Consider the following 24,045-nt stretch of genomic DNA (forward strand, 5'->3'; position numbering starts at 1 on the left):
ATGCTCTGCCTTCAATTGGAACTTAAACCCAGAACCTTTAAACAGCTCATTTTCCCAGTTACAAAAACCTGACTGTGATGTGAAGGCAGATTCAGGTGTACTGGGCACAGAAAAATGCCTACAGACGAAACAATAAGTAGAATCTTGATTTACAGAATATTCAAGCCATGAATCGTCCTTATACCAGGAGCTGTTGAAAGCCCTTTTCCTAGTACCATGCGGAGTTCTGGGAAATGTTTTGAAACACGGCTGCACAGGACCCCGTTTTCTGGATCTTGAAATGTCTGAAATACATGTTAAATAATGTGTCATATCTCTATGGAAATGTATAATTAAGGGATCCACAAGATTAGATACTAACAGCTGCAAACTAAAACATGTAGTTTAAAGTAAAGGCCTGGCCTACCATTGGGTCCTTTTGGAACAGAAGTCTAATATCTTCCCCTTTCTTTTTCATGTTTAACTGACTCTATGCAACAATAAGACTATGGTCTATGGTTACATCTAAGCATCCAATTACCCACATTTTAGTCCAATCTCAATCTTAATTATAAATCCTCATGATCATAAGTGTACCTTAAAATCATCTACCAGCCTAAGTTACGAGTTAGATCATAGCTAACTCTACTCTGCAATGAGTAACTTAGCTAGCTATAATTTCTAACACCTTTACGATAGCAAACAGGCTATCTGCAAATTGTGGTAATCTTTTGAGTAACGTTAATAGATTGATAATAACAATTGTTCGTTTTGAGTTCAAGTACGAAAATCAAACTGAGTTAATGGGTTTCAAGTTGCTGAATGTTAACTTGCTGAACACTGACAGCTGTAGCCTACTAGTTACCACACATTAGCTAAACATTTGTATACTGTAACTTACGAGACTGCACTCTATATGCGTGTATTACTAGCACAAAACCTTAAAACTTACTTCAAATATGATGCTTTCGCCAATCATGAAAAGAGCTCGTGGAGATGTGGAAATATTCTCTCTTCTTCTTCTTCTGTATCTCGCAACTAACATTAATATTCTCTCTTCCTCATCCTCAATTTTAAAACTTCAAAATAAATGCTTCTTTCAACAAGAGGTGAAATGAGATGTCAGTCAGCATAAAAACTGACAGTAGCGAATTACATTTTGGGGGGGCACCTGGGGTGGCTAATCAGATGTCAGGGTGTCCAGTGCCACCCCAGACACCCCTCTGGCTCCGCCCCTGTTTGCAGGGTAAGGGAAACCAATGTTAAATTTAGTAATTTGGCTGAACTATCCCTTTAGTAGTCTTTACACCAATCCAGACTTTTAATATAATATCACATTGCTACAGGCTTTATGATAATACAGAATACTACAGGCTTTATGATAATACAGAATACTAGGTGTTTTTAGTACCAGTCAAAAGTTTGAACACACCTACTCATTCCTGGGTTTTTCTTTATTTTTACAATTTTCTACATTGTAGAATAATAGTGAAGACATCAAAACTACGAAAATAACACAATATGGAATCATGTAGCAACCAAAAAAGTGTTCAATTAAAAAATACATTTTATATTTGAGATTCCTAAAAGTAGCCACCCTTAGCCCTTGATGATAGCTTTGCATACTCTTGGCATTCTCTCAACCAGTTTCCTGAGGTAGTCACCTGGAATGCATTTCAATTAACAGATGTGCTTTGTTAAAAGTTCGTTTGTGGAATTTCTTGCCCTATTTGGTAAAAGACCAAGTCCATATTATGTCAAGAACAGCTCAAATTAGCAGAGAGAAACTTCAGACCATCATTACTTTAAGACATGAAGGTCAGTCAATTTCAAGAACTTTGAAAGTTTCTTCAAATGCAGTCGCAAAAACCATCAAGAGCTATGATGAAACTGGCTCTCATGAGGACCGCCACAAAAATTAAATACCCAGAGTTCCCTTTAATGCAGAGGATACGTTCATTAGAGTTACGAGCCTCAGAAATTGCAGCACAAATAAAAGCTACACGAGTTCAAGAAACAGACACATCTCAACTTCAACTTTTCAGAGAAGACTGTGTGAATCAGGCCTTCAATGGTTGAATTGCTGCAAAGAAACCATTACTAAAGGACACCAATAATAAGAAGAGGCTTGCTTGGGCCAAGAAACACAAGCAATGGACATTAGACCGATGGAAATCTATCCTTTGGTCTGATGAGACCAAATTGGAGATTTTTGGTTCCAACCGCCTGCCTTTGTGAGACGCGGTGTGAGTGGACGGATGATCTCCGCATGTGGATTTCCCACTGTGAAGCATGGAGGAGGAGGTGTTATGGTGTGGGGGTGCTTTACTGGTGACAATGTCTGGGATTTATTTTGAACGCATGACTACCACAGCATTCTGCAGCGATACGCCAGCCCATCTGGTTTGACAGGACAATGACCCAACACAACTCCAGGCTGTGTAAGGGCTATTTGACCAAGAAGGAGAGTGATGGAGTGCTGCATCAGATGACCTGGCCTCCACAATCACCAGACCTCAACCCAACTGAGATGGTTTGGGATGAGTCAGAATGCAGAGTGAAGGAAAAGCAGCCAACATGAGCTCAGCATATATAGGAACTCGTTCAAGACTGTTGGAAAAGCATTCCAGGTGAAGCTGGTTGAGAGAATGCCAAGAATGTGCAAAGCTGTGGGGTGACTTTACCTTCATTAATCTGATGACTGTTATTCAATTAATCCACTAGCTAGGTTTAACTGACTTCATTTAATCCACTAACTAGGTTTAATGTTACCCGATTAAAATAATAATGTAATCATGCAGAGGTTGTTTAAAGAGTTACCATCTCTTGAATTAAACTCTATCAAAAGGTATCTATTATATACATTAATAAACCGTCATCTTTTTAATCATAATCTCTTATCATATCATCATTCTGAACAGTCGTAACCTCATGCATCTGCAAAAACTCTAGCCTTACTCATGATTCAGTACTACACCAATTGGTTTAACAACTGATTTACTAGCTAACTAAATAATAACATAGAATAACCCTTACTACGTGAGACAAAGGTCCCTAGTGGACTGACAAAATATGATGGCTTGTTACAACATAGATGGAGGGGGGAGTTCACTTATCGTCGAGACATTTCAGAATTATTCTCACAGTAACGGAAGTATTTTCCCCATGAACCTCCGGCTGTTTGGAGTAAGATATCATGAATGCTTTTACATGTGAAATGCCTTCGATCGTCATCTATCTCCGTCGAAACCTCTTCTTGGAAAGTATTTTGGTTGAGTCACCTGTAGGCTCTGATTGTCCAGAAGAGGTCACAATGTCCATCTTAGTTGTCTGGTCTCCAGTGAGTGTCCATTCCTCAGAACAGCTACTTAACGTCCTCTCTCCACCTCGGGTAGATAGTCAAAGTTCCAAACCACTTTACACACACAGCTGCAGACTGGCATTGTCCTGCTCTGGTAGGTGAGTTAATTTCTTCACCTTGTGTTGAGGTTGGTTTCAACCATTTCAAACGTACATGGCTCACGTTTCCTTGTCTAATTATTCTACAATGTAGAAAATAGTAAAAAAATAAAAACCCTTGAATGAGTAGGTGTGTCCAAACTTTTGACTGTGTATATTTACAAAATAAATATATTGGGGGGTTGGAAATGATGCAGAAAACTGCATCAGAATTAAAGCTGATCTACCCCCACCCCCCCCCGCCCAAAATATTAATAAATAAATACAATTTACCTGTAGTTTGACAGCTCTCTCATCTTCACTGTTGACTTCCAGTAGGTCATCAATATCTATCTCTACCTCCGGCATCTCCTCTTCCTGCAACACAAGGCACACACATACAGTCAATGATACACACACCAGAAAGTATTACATATGGAGATCAAGCACGACAATGGGCTACAGGACATCGTCACGGTATCTCTGTTCATTCACATTGTGTTCATGTCCGTAGCTTCATGCCTGAACCCCCACTGCCACCATGGGGTACTACTCTGTTCAAAACTTTGACATCAGAAAACCGCTTGCCCACACCATCTGCCCACACCATCTGCCCGGGAACAGTTGAAACTGGGATTCATCCGTGAAGGGCACACTTCTCCAGTATGTGCAGAAATTCGTTGGTTGTGTAAACCCAGCTTGTTTTAGCTTGTTGTAGCCAGCCTGTTGCTAGCTAGCATCGCTGGTAAACACATGGCTGTAATGTTAGCTAGCAAGCTAAGGATGTTGGGTAATGCACTGATAAACACCATGTAGCTTGTCACTTATTTAGGATAGTTTGGCAGATTTCTGATGAAGTTGTAGACATGTTCCCATCAGTCGGTCCGTACTTCAGCATGTTTCCAAAGCACCGATCACTACGTTGTAACGTTGGGTCAGCTAAATGTGCAGCATCAGATTTATATGTATGCATTGCATTGTCTTCATTTTGGCAGATTAACTCAAGTTTGTTTCTGAACATTAACTCTTGTTTTGCTCCTTTTATCTTCTCAGGAATGCAGACAACAACCCATACTATTCTGTTGCATAAAGAAGACAGACAACAACCCATACTATTCTGTTGCATAAAGAAGACAGACAACAACCCATACTATTCTGTTCCATAAAGAAGTCAGACAGACAACAACCCATACTATTCTGTTCCATAAAGAAAACAGACAACAACCCATACTATTCTGTTCCATAAAGAAGTCAGACAGACAACAACCCATACTATTCTGTTCCATAAAGAAAACAGACAACAACCCATACTATTCTGTTCCATAAAGTCAGGCAGACAACAACCCATACTATTCTGTTCCATAAAGAAGACAGACAACAACCCATACTATTCTGTTCCATAAAGAAAACAGACAACAACCCATACTATTCTGTTGCATAAAGAAGACAGACAACAACCCATACTATTCTGTTCCATAAAGAAGTCAGGCAGACAACAACCTATACTATTCTGTTCCATAAAGAAGTCAGACAACAACCCATACTATTCTGTTCCATAAAGAAGTCAGGCAGACAACAACCTATACTATTCTGTTCCATAAAGAAGTCAGACAACAACCCATACTATTCTGTTCCATAAAGAAGTCAGACAACAACCCATACTATTCTGTTCCATAAAGAAGTCAGGCAGACAACAACCTATACTATTCTGTTCCATAAAGAAGTCAGACAACAACCCATACTATTCTGTTCCATAAAGAAGTCAGGCAGACAACAACCCATACTATTCTGTTCCATAAAGAAGACAGACAACAACCCATAGTATTCTGTTCCATAAAGAAGTCAGGCAGAGTTGGTACCAAGATTGAACTGGGTCATCATTCCTCACTGGCCACCTGGGAATATTTATAAACTGTGTTTGCACATAATGATTTCATTGTGTATTACATCATATTCTTAGCTAGGAATATGACTATTAGCATCAGCCATAATTCATCAACGGCACCATACAGGGTTCTATATGGAACACATTTTGGCTCAGTGAAGAGGAACTCTTGGGGTTCTATATTTGGCTCAGTGAAGAGGACCTCTTGGGGTTCTATATTTGGCTCAGTGAAGAGGAACTCTTGGGGTTCTATATTTGGCTCAGTGAAGAGGAACTCTTGGGGTTCTATATTTGGCTCAGTGAAGAGGAACTCTTGGGGTTCTATATTTGGCTCAGTGAAGAGGAACTCTTGGGGTTCTATATTTGGCTCAGTGAAGAGGAACTCTTGGGGTTCTATATTTGGCTCAGTGAAGAGGAACTCTTGGGGTTCTATATTTGGCTCAGTGAAGAGGAACTCTTGGGGTTCTATATTTGGCTCAGTGAAGAGGAACTCTTGGGGTTCTATATTTGGCTCAGTGAAGAGGAACTCTTGGGGTTCTATATTTGGCTCAGTGAAGAGGAACTCTTGGGGTTCTATATTTGGTTCAGTGAAGAGGAACTCTTGGGGTTCTATATTTGGCTCAGTGAAGAGGAACTCTTAGGGTTCTATATTTGGCTCAGTGAAGAGGAACTCTTGGGGTTCTATATTTGGTTCAGTTCAGTGAAGAAGAACCCCTAGGGTATATGAAGCAAGCGATAGAACATTCTTGCAACCAAAACGGGTGCACGTGCACAGTCCTGCAATATGTATGATATAGAACACACAGCAGAATGAGAGAGAGATAAGTGGGTCATGGTGATTATATGAGGTCTGTGGGGCTGAGGACATGATGATGATGATGAGGAGTAACAGGAGGAGGAGGAGTGGGCGTCGGGAAATGTCAAAGCTCAGCCCTCTAATCTGCTGCGCAACAAGGTGAGAGAGAAGGAAAGATCCCTCCCCCATTGAGACAGAGAGTGGTAGAGGAAGGGAAAGGTTAAAGAGGAGAAAAGAGAGAAGCTCTCCCTCTCCCTCTCCTCTCCCTCTCCTCTCATCTCCCTCCTCGCCCTCCTCTCTCTCCCTCTCCTCTCCTCTCCTCTCCCTCCCCTCTCTCTCTCTCCTCGCCCTCCTCTCCTCTCCCTCCCCTCTCCCTCCTCACCCTCCTCTCCTCTCCCTCCTCTCCTCTCCCTCCTCTCTCTCCCTCCTCTCCTCTCCTCTCCTCCCTCCCTCTCCTCTCCTCGCCCTCCTCTCCCTCTCCTCTCCTCTCCCTCCTCTCCTCTCATCTCCCTCCTCTCCATCTCACCCTCCTCTCCCTCTCCTCTCCTCTCCTCGCCTCTCCTCTCCTCTCCCTCCCTCTCCCTCCTCCTCTCCCTCTCCCTCCTCTCCTCTCCTCTCTCTCTCGTCGCCCTCCTCTCCCTCTCCTCTCCCTCCTCAAATCTCCCTCTCATCTCCCTCTCACCCTCCTCTCCCTCTCACCCTCCTCTCCCTCTCACCCTCCTCTCCCTCTCCTCTCATCTCCCTCCCCTCTCCTCTCCTCTCCTCTCCTCTCCTCTCCTCTCCCTCTCACCCTCCTCTCCCTCTCCCTCTCCCTCCCCTCCCTCTATATTCCCTAAATACATCCTGTAGCTGTAGAGCTCCTTAGATGGAGGAAGGGACACGGTGAGCTGTGGAATGAAGAAACAGCTAAGTGAATCACACTGAACAGGCTTAAAGAACAGTGAAGGGATACAGTGAATTGTGGAATGAAGACACAGCTAACAGCTAAGAACAGAAAGAAGGCTGTACGTCTTTAAAATGATGGTGTTAATGTGTATAACCCATTCAGAAGTCTTAAACAAGCTGCATATTGACTGGCTGGCCTGACTCGCAGGTCTCTCTCTAGTGATGTCTCTATAAAGGGTCCTAGCTGGCCTGACTCGCAGGTCTCTCTCTAGTGATGTCTCTATAAAGGGTCCTAGCTGGCCTGACTCGCAGGTCTCTCTCTAGTGATGTCTCTATAAAGGGTCCTAGCTGGCCTGACTCGCAGGTCTCTCTCTAGTGATGTCTCTATAAAGGGTCCTAGCTGGCCTGACTCGCAGGTCTCTCTCTAGTGATGTCTCTATAAAGGGTCCTAGCTGGCCTGACTCGCAGGTCTCTCTCTAGTGATGTCTCTATAAAGGGTCCTAGCTGGCCTGACTCGCAGGTCTCTCTAGTGATGTCTCTATAAAGGGTCCTAGCTGGCCTGACTCGCAGGTCTCTCTCTAGTGATGTCTCTATAAAGGGTCCTAGCTGGCCTGACTCGCAGGTCTCTCTCTAGTGATGTCTCTATAAAGGGTCCTAGCTGGCCTGACTCGCAGGTCTCTCTCTAGTGATGTCTCTATAAAGGGTCCTAGCTGGCCTGACTCGCAGGTCTCTCTCTAGTGATGTCTCTATAAAGGGTCCTAGCTGGCCTGACTCGCAGGTCTCTCTCTAGTGATGTCTCTATAAAGGGTCCTAGCTGGCCTGACTCGCAGGTCTCTCTCTAGTGATGTCTCTATAAAGGGTCCTAGCTGGCCTGACTCGCAGGTCTCTCTCTAGTGATGTCTCTATAAAGGGTCCTAGCTGGCCTGACTCGCAGGTCTCTCTCTAGTGATGTCTCTATAAAGGGTCCTAGCTGGCCTGACTCGCAGGTCTCTCTCTAGTGATGTCTCTATAAAGGGTCCTAGCTGGCCTGACTCGCAGGTCTCTCTCTAGTGATGTCTCTATAAAGGGTCCTAGCTGGCCTGACTCGCAGGTCTCTCTCTAGTGATGTCTCTATAAAGGGTCCTAGCTGGCCTGACTCGCAGGTCTCTCTCTAGTGATGTCTCTATAAAGGGTCCTAGCTGGCCTGACTCGCAGGTCTCTCTCTAGTGATGTCTCTATAAAGGGTCCTAGCTGGCCTGACTCGCAGGTCTCTCTCTAGTGATGTCTCTATAAAGGGTCCTAGCTGGCCTGACTCGCAGGTCTCTCTCTAGTGATGTCTCTATAAAGGGTCCTAGCTGGCCTGACTCGCAGGTCTCTCTCTAGTGATGTCTCTATAAAGGGTCCTAGCTGGCCTGACTCGCAGGTCTCTCTCTAGTGATGTCTCTATAAAGGGTCCTAGCTGGCCTGACTCGCAGGTCTCTCTCTAGTGATGTCTCTATAAAGGGTCCTAGCTGGCCTGACTCGCAGGTCTCTCTCTAGTGATGTCTCTATAAAGGGTCCTAGCTGGCCTGACTCGCAGGTCTCTCTCTAGTGATGTCTCTATAAAGGGTCCTAGCTGGCCTGACTCGCAGGTCTCTCTCTAGTGATGTCTCTATAAAGGGTCCTAGCTGGCCTGACTCGCAGGTCTCTCTCTAGTGATGTCTCTATAAAGGGTCCTAGCTGGCCTGACTCGCAGGTCTCTCTCTAGTGATGTCTCTATAAAGGGTCCTAGCTGGCCTGACTCGCAGGTCTCTCTCTAGTGATGTCTCTATAAAGGGTCCTAGCTGGCCTGACTCGCAGGTCTCTCTCTAGTGATGTCTCTATAAAGGGTCCTAGCTGGCCTGACTCGCAGGTCTCTCTCTAGTGATGTCTCTATAAAGGGTCCTAGCTGGCCTGACTCGCAGGTCTCTCTCTAGTGATGTCTCTATAAAGGGTCCTAGCTGGCCTGACTCGCAGGTCTCTCTCTAGTGATGTCTCTATAAAGGGTCCTAGCTGGCCTGACTCGCAGGTCTCTCTCTAGTGATGTCTCTATAAAGGGTCCTAGCTGGCCTGACTCGCAGGTCTCTCTCTAGTGATGTCTCTATAAAGGGTTGTATCTTCCTGGTCTCTCTGGGGAAGAATAGGACAATTTGAGGAGAGAGGAGAGAGAGAAAGGGAGAGAGAGAGAACGCGAGACAGAGAGGGAGGGTGAGAGAGGGCGAGAGAGAGAGAGAGAGAGAGGAGTCTAAACAACCTCTGACCTTTTCTCCTGGTTTTAAGTCAGATATCTGGCACTGGGCCAGCTGTGTGTTGTAATGTACACACTTATCTGTGTAAGTTTTGAATCTATTCCAGTCAGCATCTAGCAGTATCTAGCTATCCATCTACTTCCGGCGCCGACAGAGATGGCCGCCTCGCTTCGCGTTCCTAGGAAACTATGCAGTTTTTTGTTTTTTTACGTGTTATTTCTTACACTAGTACCCCAGGTCATCTTAGGTTTCATTACATACAGCCGAGAAGAACTACTGAATATAAGATCAGCGTCAACTCACCATCAGTACGACCAAGAATATGTTTTTCGCGATGCGGATCCTGTGTTCTGCCTTACAACCAGTGTAACGGAGTGGATCACATGCAGCGACCAAAAAAAAAAAGACTCAGAAAAAGAGGGAAACGAAGCGGTCTTCTGGTCAGACTCCGGAGACGGGCACACCGTGCACCACTCCCTAGCATTCTTCTTGCCAATGTCCAGTCTCTTGACAACAAGGTTGATGAAATCCGAGCAAGGGTAGCATTCCAGAGGGACATCAGAGACTGTAACGTTCTCTGCTTCACGGAAACATGGCTAACTGGAGAGACGCTATCTGAAGCGGTGCAGCCAGCGGGTTTCTCCACGCATCGCGCCGACAGAAACAAACATCTTTCTGGTAAGAAGACGGGCGGGGCCGTATGCCTTATGACTAACGTGACATGGTGTGATGAAAGAAACATACAGGAACTCAAATCCTTCTGTTCACCTGATTTAGAATTCCTCACAATCAAATGTAGACCGCATTATCTACCAAGAGAATTCTCTTCGATTATAATCACAGCCGTATATATCCCCCCAAGCAGACACATCGATGGCTCTGAACGAACTTTATTTAACTCTCTGCAAACTGGAAACGATTTATCCGGAGGCTGCATTCATTGTAGCTGGGGATTTTAACAAGGCTAATCTGAAAACAAGACTCCCTAAATTTTATCAGCATATCGATTGCGCAACCAGGGGTGGAAAGACCCTGGATCATTGTTACTCTAAATTCCGCGACGCATATAAGGCCCTGCCCCGCCCCCCTTTCGGAAAAGCTGACCACGACTCCATTTTGTTGATCCCTGCCTACAGACAGAAACTAAAACAAGAAGCTCCCACGTTGAGGTCTGTCCAACGCTGGTCCGACCAAGCTGACTCCACACTCCAAGACTGCTTCCATCACGTGGACTGGGAGATGTTTCGTATTGCGTCAGACAACAACATTGACGAATACGCTGAAACGGTGTGCGAGTTCATTAGAACGTGCGTTGAAGATGTCGTTCCCATAGCAACGATTAAAACATTCCCTAACCAGAAACCGTGGATTGATGGCAGCATTCGTGTGAAACTGAAGGCACGAACCACTGCTTTTAATCAGGGCAAGGTGTCTGGTAACATGACTGAATACAAACAGTGCAGCTATTCCCTCCGCAAGGCTATCAAACAAGCTAAGCGCCAGTACAGAGACAAAGTAGAATCTCAATTCAACGGCTCAGACACAAGAGGCATGTGGCAGGGTCTACAGTCAATCACGGACTACAGGAAGAAACCCAGCCCAGTCACGGACCAGGATGTCTTGCTCCCAGGCAGACTAAATAACTTTTTTGCCCGCTTTGAGGACAATACAGTGCCACTGACACGGCCTGCAACGGAAACATGCGGTCTCTCCTTCACTGCAGCCGAAGTGAGTAAGACATTTAAACGTGTTAACCCTCGCAAGGCTGCAGGCCCAGACGGCATCCCCAGCCGCGCCCTCAGAGCATGCGCAGACCAGCTGGCCGGTGTGTTTACGGACATATTCAATCAATCCCTATACCAGTCTGCTGTTCCCACATGCTTCAAGAGGGCCACCATTGTTCCTGTTCCCAAGAAAGCTAAGGTAACTGAGCTAAACGACTACCGCCCCGTAGCACTCACATCCGTCATCATGAAGTGCTTTGAGAGACTAGTCAAGGACCATATCACCTCCACCCTACCTGACACCCTTGACCCACTCCAATTTGCTTACCGCCCAAATAGGTCCACAGACGATGCAATCTCAACCACACTGCACACTGCCCTAACCCATCTGGACAAGAGGAATACCTATGTGAGAATGCTGTTCATCGACTACAGCTCGGCATTCAACACCATAGTACCCTCCAAGCTCGTCATCAAGCTCGAGACCCTGGGTCTCGACCCCGCCCTGTGCAACTGGGTACTGGACTTCCTGACGGGCCGCCCCCAGGTGGTGAGGGTAGGCAACAACATCTCCTCCCCGCTGATCCTCAACACTGGGGCCCCACAAGGGTGCGTTCTGAGCCCTCTCCTGTACTCCCTGTTCACCCACGACTGCGTGGCCATGCACGCCTCCAACTCAATCATCAAGTTTGCGGACGACACAACAGTGGTAGGCTTGATTACCAACAACGACGAGATGGCCTACAGGGAGGAGGTGAGGGCCCTCGGAGTGTGGTGTCAGGAAAATAACCTCACACTCAACGTCAACAAAACTAAGGAGATGATTGTGGACTTCAGGAAACAGCAGAGGGAACACCCCCATCCACATCAATGGAACAGTAGTGGAGAGGGTAGCAAGTTTTAAGTTCCTCGGCATACACATCACAGACAAACTGAATTGGTCCACTCACACAGACAGCATCGTGAGGAAGGCGCAGCAGCGCCTCTTCAACCTCAGGAGGCTGAAGAAATTCGGCTTGTCACCAAAAGCACTCACAAACTTCTACAGATGCACAATCGAGAGCATCCTGGCGGGCTGTATCACCGCCTGGTATGGCAACTGCACCGCCCTCAACCGTAAGGCTCTCCAGAGGGTAGTGAGGTCTGCACAACGCATCACCGGGGCAAACTACCTGCCCTCCAGGACACCTACACCACCCGATGCTACAGGAAGGCCATAAAGATCATCAAGGACATCAACCACCCGAGCCACTGCCTGTTCACCCCGCTGTCATCCAGAAGGCGAGGTCAGTACAGGTGCATCAAAGCTGGGACCGAGAGACTGAAAAACAGCTTCTATCTCAAGGCCATCAGACTGTTAAACAGCCACCACTAACATTGAGTGGCTACTGCCAACACACTGTCAATGACACTGACTCTACTCCAGCCACTTTAATCATGGGAATTGATGGGAAATGATGTAAATATATCACTAGCCACTTTAAACAATGCTACCTTATATAATGTTACTTACCCTACATTATTCATCTCATATGCATACGTTGATACTGTACTCTATATCATCGACTGCATCCTTATGTAATACATGTATCACTAGCCACTTTAACTATGCCACTTGGTTTACATACTTATCTCATATGTATATACTGTACTCGATATCATCTACTGTATCTTGCCTATGCTGCTCTGTACCATCACTCATTCATATATCCTTATGTACATATTCTTTATCCCCTTACACTGTGTATAAGACAGTAGTTTTTTGGAATTGTTAGTTAGATTACTTGTTGGTTATTACTGCATTGTCGGAACTAGAAGCACAAGCATTTCGCTACACTCGCATTAACATCTGCTAACCATGTGTATGTGACAAATAAAATTTGATTTGATTTGATTTAATTGGGGACATATTTTAGCGGCTGAGCCGTTGTTGCTCCTAGACCTTTCCGCTTCACAAAATCAGCACTTACAGTTGACTGGGGGAAGCTTGAGCAAATTTGACGAGCTGACTTGTTGGAAAGGTGGCATCCTGTGACGGTGCCATGTTGAAAGTCACTGAGCTCTTCAGTAAGGTCATTCTACTGCCAATGTTTGTCTATGGAGATCGCATGGCGGTGCGCTTGATTTTTATACACCCGTCATCAACGAAATAGCCGAATCCACTAATTTGAAGGGGTGTCCACATACTTTGGGCCAAGTAGTGTATCATGCGTGAATACAAGTTCACTTCGATATGATGGTTTTTAGGTTAATATTTGTGCATAAATAAGTGTTTCGACCGCCATTTCCCCTCATAATTAATTTTACCGACACAAAAAGATCCCACCAATGTTGAATGAACAAATTATCTGTCAACATTTGTAAAGATCGTACCAGAAACGTCCTGTTTCCATCAAAGCTGTCAAGACTATTTATATACGGTATGATGTGAAAATAATGAATGGAATACAATAGTCTGGGGAACCTGCAGGGCCTAGGAGCTCGCTCCCCTCAGGCCTGACCTGTCAGTCAGTCAGTCTGGGGAACCTGCAGGGCCTAGGAGCTCGCTCCCCTCAGGCCTGACCTGTCAGTCAGTCAGTCTGGGTGACCTGCAGGGCCTAGGAGCTCGCTCCCCTCAGGCCTGACCTGTCAGTCAGTCTGGGGAACCTGCAGGGCCTAGGAGCTCACTCCCCTCAGGCCTGACCTGTCAGTCAGTCAGTCTGGGGAACCTGCAGGGCCTAGGAGCTCGCTCCCCTCAGGCCTGACCTGTCAGTCAGTCAGTCTGGGGAACCTGCAGGGCCTAATGATCAATGACAATCTGTTTAATGATGGACGGAAAGTGCACATATGATGGCTGGTAGTCTACATGTATTGGTTGGTTAGTCTGACCTAGAACTCCTGTAATCATTAGTGCATTACTAATAATGTGTTAATATGTAGCCTGTCTGTCTATGGTAATAATGTAGCCTGTCTGTCCATGGTAATAATGTAGCCTGTCTGCCCATGGTAATAATGTAGCCTATACTGTCCATGGTAATAATGTAGCCTGTCTGTCAATGGTAATAATGTAGCCTGTCTGTCAATGGTAATAATGTAGCCTGTACTGTCCATGGTAATAATGTAGCCTATACTGTCCATGGTAATAATGTAGCCTGTCTGTCAATGGTAATAATGTAGCCTGTCTGTCAATGGTAATAATGTAGCCTGTCTGTCAATGGTAATAATGTAGCCTGTCTGCCCATGGTAATAATGTAGCCTATACTGTGATACCACTGACCGATACTGACAGATGTAAACATGGAAATACGCAAATCTAATGGCTTAGTGAAGACCGATAATATAATAACAATGTCTTCTGAGATTTAGTTGGACAACATGGCTGTTGTCCAGTGTTACTTTAATTCAAGATCGCCTTTGAGGTCAAATGAAACCGGACTTGACTTCTGTACATTCATTCTATAAAAAGGTCAATAGGCCAGACCTGTTCAATCGATCAGAGACAGATCACTTACATTAACAAAACACTCCAACCAGGACCGAATGAAGCACAGACCAGACCTGTTCAATCGATCACAGAGACAGATCACATACATTAACAAAACACTCCAACCAGGACCGAATGAAGCACAGACCAGACCAGGAAATCAAGCTCCCAATCAAAGGTATTTTATAAAGCATCAACAGTGGCTAGGAAACCTCCATAGAAAGACCGGAACCGGAAGGAACTGGGGCTGGGATGGGACCAGTATTGTGACAAAATTAAAACAGGAAGCAGACCAAACTCTAAAATCCTGCTGTGTGTTATAAAATAGTGTGCTACAGCTTGGAAAATAAATACATGAGACTCTGGATAACAACATAACGTTTGTTTTCAACATCAGGGCTGTTTTCCTAAAGAAGTTACATCCACTTTGTGTTTGTTTCCTTGCCACGATACTAACGAATATTGTCATACTGGTAGCGTCTCAGCCCTAGAAGAACCAGGCTCTGAGGGGTGACCAGTCCTCTACTGGTAGCGTCTCAGCCCTAGAAGAACCAGGCTCTGAGGGGTGACCAGTCCTCTACTGGCTGTACTGGGTAGACCAGAGGAACCAGGCTCTGAGGGGTGACCAGTCCTCTACTGGTAGCGTCTCAGCCCTAGAAGAACCAGGCTCTGAGGGGTGACCAGTCCTCTACTGGTAGCGTCTCAGCCCTAGAAGAACCAGGCTCTGAGGGGTGACCAGTCCTCTACTGGCTGTACTGGGTAGACCAGAGGAACCAGGCTCTGAGGGGTGACCAGTCCTCTACTGGTAGCGTCTCAGCCCTAGAAGAACCAGGCTCTGAGGGGTGACCAGTCCTCTACTGGTAGCGTCTCAGCCCTAGAAGAACCAGGCTCTGAGGGGTGACCAGTCCTCTACTGGCTGTACTGGGTAGACCAGAGGAACCAGGCTCTGAGGGGTGACCAGTCCTCTACTGGTAGCGTCTCAGCCCTAGAAGAACCAGGCTCTGAGGGGTGACCAGTCCTCTACTGGTAGCGTCTCAGCCCTAGAAGAACCAGGCTCTGAGGGGTGACCTGTCCTCTACTGACTGTACTGGGTAGAGAGGAACCAGGCTCTGAGGGTGACCTGTCCTCTACTGGTAGCGTCTCTGCCCTAGAAGAAACAGGCTCTGAGGGGTGACCTGTCCTCTACTGGCTGTACTGGATAGAGAGGAACCAGGCTCTGAGGGGTGACCTGTCCTCTACTGGCTGTACTGGGTAGAGAGGAACCAGGCTCTGAGGGGTGACCTGTCCTCTACTGGCTGTACTGGATAGACCAGAGGAACCAGGCTCTGAGGGGTGACCAGACCTCTACTGGCTGTACTGGGTAGAGAGGAACCAGGCTCTGAGGGGTGACCTGTCCTCTACTGGTAGCGTCTCAGCCCTAGAAGAACCAGGCTCTGAGGGGTGACCTGTCCTCTACTGACTGTACTGGGTAGACCAGAAGAACCAGGCTCTGAGGGGTGACCAGTCCTCTACTGGCTGTACTGGGTAGAGAGGAACCAGGCTCTGAGGGGTGACCTGTCCTCTACTGACTGTACTGGGTAGAGAGGAACCAGGCTCTGAGGGGTGACCTGTCCTCTACTGGTAGCGTCTCTGCCCTAGAAGAAACAGGCTCTGAGGGGTGACCTGTCCTCTACTGGCTGTACTGGATAGAGAGGAACCAGGCTCTGAGGGGTGACCTGTCCTCTACTGGCTGTACTGGGTAGAGAGGAACCAGGCTCTGAGGGGTGACCTGTCCTCTACTGGCTGTACTGGATAGACCAGAGGAACCAGGCTCTGAGGGGTGACCAGACCTCTACTGGCTGTACTGGGTAGAGAGGAACCAGGCTCTGGGGGTGACCAGTCATCTACTGGCTGTACTGGGTAGACCAGAGGAACCAGGCTCTGAGGGGTGACCTGTCCTCTACTGGCTGTACTGGGTAGAGAGGAACCAGGCTCTGAGGGGTGACCAGTCCTCTACTGACTGTACTGGGTAGACCAGAGGAACCAGGCTCTGAGGGGTGACCTGTCCTCTACTGACTGTACTGGGTAGAGAGGAACCAGGCTCTGAGGGGTGACCAGTCCTCTACTGGCTGTACTGGGTAGACCAGAGGAACCAGGCTCTGAGGGGTGACCAGTCCTCTACTGGCTGTACTGGGTAGAGAGGAACTAGGCTCTGAGGGGTGACCTGTCCTCTACTGGCTGTACTGGGTAGACCAGAGGAACCAGGCTCTGAGGGGTGACCAGACCTCTACTGGCTGTACTGGGTAGACCAGAGGAACCAGGCTCTGAGGGGTGACCAGACCTCTACTGGCTGTACTGGGTAGAGAGGAACCAGGCTCTGAGGGGTGACCAGTCCTCTACTGGCTGTACTGGGTAGACCAGAGGAACCAGGCTCTGAGGGGTGACCAGTCCTCTACTGGCTGTACTGGGTAGACCAGAGGAACCAGGCTCTGAGGGGTGACCAGTCCTCTACTGGCTGTACTGGGTAGACCAGAGGAACCAGGCTCTGAGGGGTGACCAGTCCTCTACTGGCTGTACTGGGTAGACCAGAGGAACCAGGCTCTGAGGGGTGACCAGTCCTCTACTGGCTGTACTGGGTAGACCAGAGGAACCAGGCTCTGAGGGGTGACCAGTCCTCTACTGGTAGCGTCTCAGCCCTAGAAGAACCAGGCTCTGAGGGGTGACCAGTCCTCTACTGGTAGCGTCTCAGCCCTAGAAGAACCAGGCTCTGAGGGGTGACCAGTCCTCTACTGGCTGTACTGGGTAGACCAGAGGAACCAGGCTCTGAGGGGTGACCTGTCCTCTACTGGCTGTACTGGGTAGACCAGAGGAACCAGGCTCTGAGGTGTGACCTGTCCTCTACTGGTAGCGTCTCAGCCCTAGAAGAACCAGGCTCTGAGGGGTGACCTGTCCTCTACTGACTGTACTGGGTAGACCAGAAGAACCAGGCTCTGAGGGGTGACCAGTCCTCTACTGGCTGTACTGGGTAGAGAGGAACCAGGCTCTGAGGGGTGACCTGTCCTCTACTGACTGTACTGGGTAGAGAGGAACCAGGCTCTGAGGGTGACCTGTCCTCTACTGGTAGCGTCTCAGCCCTAGAAGAACCAGGCTCTGAGGGGTGACCTGTCCTCTACTGACTGTACTGGGTAGAGAGGAACCAGGCTCTGAGGGGTGACCTGTCCTCTACTGGTAGCGTCTCTGCCCTAGAAGAAACAGGCTCTGAGGGGTGACCTGTCCTCTACTGGCTGTACTGGATAGAGAGGAACCAGGCTCTGAGGGGTGACCTGTCCTCTACTGGCTGTACTGGGTAGAGAGGAACCAGGCTCTGAGGGTGACCTGTCCTCTACTGGCTGTACTGGATAGACCAGAGGAACCAGGCTCTGAGGGGTGACCAGACCTCTACTGGCTGTACTGGGTAGAGAGGAACCAGGCTCTGGGGTGACCAGTCATCTACTGGCTGTACTGGGTAGACCAGAGGAACCAGGCTCTGAGGGGTGACCTGTCCTCTACTGGCTGTACTGGGTAGAGAGGAACCAGGCTCTGAGGGGTGACCAGTCCTCTACTGACTGTACTGGGTAGACCAGAGGAACCAGGCTCTGAGGGGTGACCAGTCCTCTACTGACTGTACTGGGTAGAGAGGAACCAGGCTCTGAGGGGTGACCAGTCCTCTACTGGCTGTACTGGGTAGACCAGAGGAACCAGGCTCTGAGGGGTGACCAGTCCTCTACTGGCTGTACTGGGTAGAGAGGAACTAGGCTCTGAGGGGTGACCTGTCCTCTACTGGCTGTACTGGGTAGACCAGAGGAACCAGGCTCTGAGGGGTGACCAGACCTCTACTGGCTGTACTGGGTAGACCAGAGGAACCAGGCTCTGAGGGGTGACCAGACCTCTACTGGCTGTACTGGGTAGAGAGGAACCAGGCTCTGAGGGGTGACCAGTCCTCTACTGGCTGTACTGGGTAGACCAGAGGAACCAGGCTCTGAGGGGTGACCAGTCCTCTACTGGCTGTACTGGGTAGACCAGAGGAACCAGGCTCTGAGGGGTGACCAGTCCTCTACTGGCTGTACTGGGTAGACCAGAGGAACCAGGCTCTGAGGGGTGACCAGTCCTCTACTGGCTGTACTGGGTAGACCAGAGGAACCAGGCTCTGAGGGGTGACCAGTCCTCTACTGGCTGTACTGGGTAGACCAGAGGAACCAGGCTCTGAGGGGTGACCAGTCCTCTACTGGCTGTACCAGGTAGAGAGGAACCAGGCTCTGAGGGGTGACCAGTCCTCTACTGGCTGTACTGGGTAGACCAGAGGAACCAGGCTCTGAGGGGTGACCAGTCCTCTACTGGCTGTACTGGGTAGACCAGAGGAACTAGGCTCTGAGGGTTGACCAGACCTCTACTGGCTGTACTGGGTAGACCAGAGGAACTAGGCTCTGAGGGGTGACCAGACCTCTACTGGCTGTACTGGGTAGACCAGAGGAACCAGGCTCTGAGGGGTGACCAGTCCTCTACTGGCTGTACTGGGTAGACCAGAGGAACCAGGCTCTGAGGGGTGACCAGTCCTCTACTGGCTGTACTGGGTAGAGAGGAACCAGGCTCTGAGGGGTGACCTGTCCTCTACTGGCTGTACTGGATAGACCAGAGGAACCAGGCTCTGAGGGGTGACCAGACCTCTACTGGCTGTACTGGGTAGAGAGGAACCAGGCTCTGGGGGTGACCAGTCATCTACTGGCTGTACTGGGTAGACCAGAGGAACCAGGCTCTGAGGGGTGACCTGTCCTCTACTGGCTGTACTGGGTAGAGAGGAACCAGGCTCTGAGGGGTGACCAGTCCTCTACTGACTGTACTGGGTAGACCAGAGGAACCAGGCTCTGAGGGGTGACCAGTCCTCTACTGACTGTACTGGGTAGAGAGGAACCAGGCTCTGAGGGGTGACCAGTCCTCTACTGGCTGTACTGGGTAGACCAGAGGAACCAGGCTCTGAGGGGTGACCAGTCCTCTACTGGCTGTACTGGGTAGAGAGGAACTAGGCTCTGAGGGGTGACCTGTCCTCTACTGGCTGTACTGGGTAGACCAGAGGAACCAGGCTCTGAGGGGTGACCAGACCTCTACTGGCTGTACTGGGTAGACCAGAGGAACCAGGCTCTGAGGGGTGACCAGACCTCTACTGGCTGTACTGGGTAGAGAGGAACCAGGCTCTGAGGGGTGACCAGTCCTCTACTGGCTGTACTGGGTAGACCAGAGGAACCAGGCTCTGAGGGGTGACCAGTCCTCTACTGGCTGTACTGGGTAGACCAGAGGAACCAGGCTCTGAGGGGTGACCAGTCCTCTACTGGCTGTACTGGGTAGACCAGAGGAACCAGGCTCTGAGGGGTGACCAGTCCTCTACTGGCTGTACTGGGTAGACCAGAGGAACCAGGCTCTGAGGGGTGACCAGTCCTCTACTGGCTGTACTGGGTAGACCAGAGGAACCAGGCTCTGAGGGGTGACCAGTCCTCTACTGGCTGTACCAGGTAGAGAGGAACCAGGCTCTGAGGGGTGACCAGTCCTCTACTGGCTGTACTGGGTAGACCAGAGGAACCAGGCTCTGAGGGGTGACCAGTCCTCTACTGGCTGTACTGGGTAGACCAGAGGAACTAGGCTCTGAGGGTTGACCAGACCTCTACTGGCTGTACTGGGTAGACCAGAGGAACTAGGCTCTGAGGGGTGACCAGACCTCTACTGGCTGTACTGGGTAGACCAGAGGAACCAGGCTCTGAGGGGTGACCAGTCCTCTACTGGCTGTACTGGGTAGACCAGAGGAACCAGGCTCTGAGGGGTGACCAGTCCTCTACTGGCTGTACTGGGTAGAGAGGAACCAGGCTCTGAGGGTGACCAGTCCTCTACTGTCTGTACTGGGTAGAGAGGAACCAGGTTCTGAGGGGTGACCAGACCTCTACTGGCTGTACTGGGTAGAGAGGAACCAGGCTCTGAGGGGTGACCAGTCCTCTACTGGCTGTACTGGGTAGACCAGAGGAACCAGGCTCTGAGGGATGACCAGTCCACTACTGGCTGTACTGGGTAGAGAGAAACCAGGCTCTGAGGGGTGACCAGTCCTCTGCTGGCTGTACCGAGTAGAGATTATAGGAGGGCATTGCCATTTAGGACAGATCGTTCTTCAAGATGGTCAAACATAGATAACCAGTAGGGTCAAATTATAACTACATTGGGTGCAGCAGTTCAACACTTCAGGAGTAAATGTCAGTTGGCTTTTCCCAAACCTTCAAGGACATAGGGGATTCAGTGTTCAATCAATAGACTATAGCCACAGTAGAGGACAGTCTTCACAGTGCTGTATAACATATTGACCAACGCATCAGCTTCATTTTCATGATCTGTTCTCCGTTTGTCTAACATTGAGCTTCACATGATAGTGTGGATCTGGTTCTAACAGAGGAAGAGAGGGGGAGGAGCCGTGTTGTTGACAAGGAGACACAGACAGAGAGAGAGAGATAGAAGCTAGGACTTATAGTCAAGCTCTGAAAACCAGACTGTATAATATGTATACGCTGGAAGTAGAAGCCTAAGTGTTGTTGTTCATTAGTTTACTGTAATTAGGGGAGGGGTGGTAGGGTGAGGGGAGGGGTGGTAGGGTGAGGGGAGGGGTGGTAGGGTGAGGGGAACATAATAAATTTAAATTAAAAAAAATACCAAACCCTAACCACACTGCTAACCTCATGCCTAACCCTAACCACAGTGCTAACCTCATGCCTAACCCTAACCACACTGCTAACCTCATGCCTAACCCTAACCACACTGCTAACCTCATGCCTAACTCTAACCACACTGCTAACCTCATGCCTAACCCTAACCACACTGCTAACCTCATGCCTAACCCTAACCACACTGCTAACCTCATGCCTAACCCTAACCACACTGCTAACCTCATGCCTAACCCTAACCACACTGCTAACCTCATGCCTAACCCTAACCACACTGCTAACTGTAATGCATAACCCTACCGATAATGTTGCTGCTACCCACTCTTATGACCGAAAAGAGCTTCTGGATATCAGAACAGCGATTACTCACCTCGAACTGGACAAATATTTTCCTTTAATGAGTCAGACGAGAAGGATATACTGCTATCCGGAGAACAGGCCCAACTCCCCGTCATTCGCGTGAAGAAAAGACAGAAGTACATGGGGCAGAGATCAGGGTGCCTCGTCTGCGAGTGGGTAACCCGCCTCTACTATCCGTTCTATCGGACAACATGCAATCACTGGAGAATAAACTGGATGATCTCCGTTCGAGACTATCCTACCAACGGGATATTAAAAACTGTAATATCTTATTTCTCACCTAGTAGTGGCTGAACGACGACATGGATTGGCTAGGTCTTCCGGCCACTCAATCAGCTGTATAAGGTCATAAACAAACAAGAAAATGCTCACCCAGAAGCGGTGCTCCTATTGGCCGGGGACTTTAAGGCAGGCAAACTTTAATCTATTTTACCTAACTTCTACCAGCATGTCACGTGCAAACAGAGGGGGAAAAATCTAGACCCCCTTTACTCCACACACAGAGACACATCCCCCACCCTCCATTTGGCAAATCTGACCATAAATCTATCCTCCCCATTCTTGCTTACAAGAAAAACTAAAGCAGGAAGTACCAGTGGCTCGCTCAATACGGAAGTGGTCAGATGACTCTATGATGCTACGTTACAGGACTGTTTAGCTAGCACAGACTGGAATATGTTTCAGGATTCATCCAATGGCGTTGAGGAGTACACCACCTCAGTCTGATGCCCGTTGGACATGGCAGGGTGAGCTGCCCAGTGATGCAAGCCTTCCAGATGAGCTAGAATGCCTTTTATGCTTCGAGGCAAGCGAGACTGAAGCATGCATGAGAGCCCCAGCTGTTCCGGACGACTGTGTGATCATGCTCTCAGTAGCCAATGTAAGCAAGACCTTTTTAAACAGGTCGACATTCACAAGGACATCCTGCCAGGCCGCCCCCAGGCAACAACACATCTGCCACGCTGATCCTCAACATGGGGGTCCTTCAGGGGTGCGTGATTAGCCCCCTCCTGTACACCCTTGTTCACCCATGACTGCACGACTCCAACACCATCATTAAGTTTGCTGATGACAACAGTGGTAGGCCTGATCACCTACAACGAGGAGACAGCCGATAGGGTTAACTCTACCTACATGTAAATATTACCTCAATTACCTCAACTAACCACATCTGTACCGGTACCCCCTGTATATAGCCTCCACATTGACTCTGTACCGGTGCCCCCTGTATATAGCCTCCACATTGACTCTGTACCGGTACCCCCTGTATATAGCCTCCACATTGACTCTGTACCGATACCCCCTGTATATAGCCTCCACATTGACTCTGTACCGTAATACCCTGTATATAGCCTCCACATTGACTCTGTACCGTAATACCCTGTATATAGCCTCCACATTGACTCTGTACCGTAATACCCTGTATATAGCCTCCACATTGACTCTGTACCGGTACCCCTGTATATAGCCTCCACATTGACTCTGTACCGGTGCCCCTGTATATAGCCTCCACATTGACTCTGTACCGGTACCCCCTGTATATAGCCTCCACATTGACTCTGTACCGTAACACCCTGTATATAACCTCCACATTGACTCTGTGCCGATACCCCTGTATATAGCCTCCACATTGACTCTGTACCGTAATACCCTGTATATAGCCTCCACATTGACTCTGAACCGTAATACCCTGTATATAGCCTCCACATTGACTCTGTACCGTAATACCCTGTATATAGCCTCCACATTGACTCTGTACCGTAACACCCTGTATATAACCTCCACATTGACTCTGTACCGATACCCCCTGTATATAGCCTCCACATTGACTCTGTACCGTAATACCCTGTATATAGCCTCCACATTGACTCTGTACCGTAACACCCTGTATATAACCTCCACATTGACTCTGTACCGATACCCCCTGTATATAGCCTCCACATTGACTCTGTACCGTAATACCCTGTATATAGCCTCCACATTGACTCTGTACCGTAACACCCTGTATATAACCTCCACATTGACTCTGTACCGGTGCCCCCTGTATATAGCCTCGTTATTGTTATTTGTGCTCATTTTTTACTTTAGTATAGTTTATTTAGTAAATCATAATTGGTTAAGGGCTTATAAGTAAGCATTTCACTGTAAATTTGATTTAATTTGTTTGACATTAGAGAAGCTTCCATTTAAAATAACCCTCTGAGTAAAGTTAGTGTGGGAGAGGTGGGAAAATTATTGTTATCCATCAATAATGACAAACCTCCTGGCCTTGACAACTTAGATGGAAAGCTACTGAGGATGATAGCTGACTCTATAGCCACTCCTACTGAGGATGGTAGCTGACTCTATAGCCACTCCTATCTGTCACATCTTTAATCTGAGCCTAGAGGAAAGTCTTTGTCCTCAGGCCTAGAGGGAAGCCAAAGTCCTCCACCAGAAAACTGTTGGAAAAACAAATTTTGTAGTTTGTTTGACCAAATACAATGCAATTTCTCTGTAAACAAATGAACAACAGACTCTCAGCATGCTTATAGAGAAGGGCACTCAACATGTACTGCA

General features: G+C 48.2%; 1 protein-coding gene across 1 annotated transcript in view; it reads right to left on the reverse strand.

Moving 5' to 3' along the window:
- The window catches only part of LOC121846457 (protein phosphatase 1 regulatory subunit 14C-like), a 66,431-nt gene that overhangs the window by 26,107 nt on the left and 16,279 nt on the right, over positions 1 to 24,045 (reverse strand). Inside the window, exon 2 of the mRNA XM_042321317.1 lies at positions 3,712 to 3,795. Within this exon, the coding sequence (XP_042177251.1) occupies positions 3,712 to 3,795 (84 nt within the window). The remainder of the gene's footprint in view (positions 1 to 3,711; positions 3,796 to 24,045) is intronic.

Source organism: Oncorhynchus tshawytscha, linkage group LG05 (genome assembly GCF_018296145.1).
Source record: "Oncorhynchus tshawytscha isolate Ot180627B linkage group LG05, Otsh_v2.0, whole genome shotgun sequence".
NCBI lineage: Eukaryota > Metazoa > Chordata > Actinopteri > Salmoniformes > Salmonidae > Oncorhynchus > Oncorhynchus tshawytscha.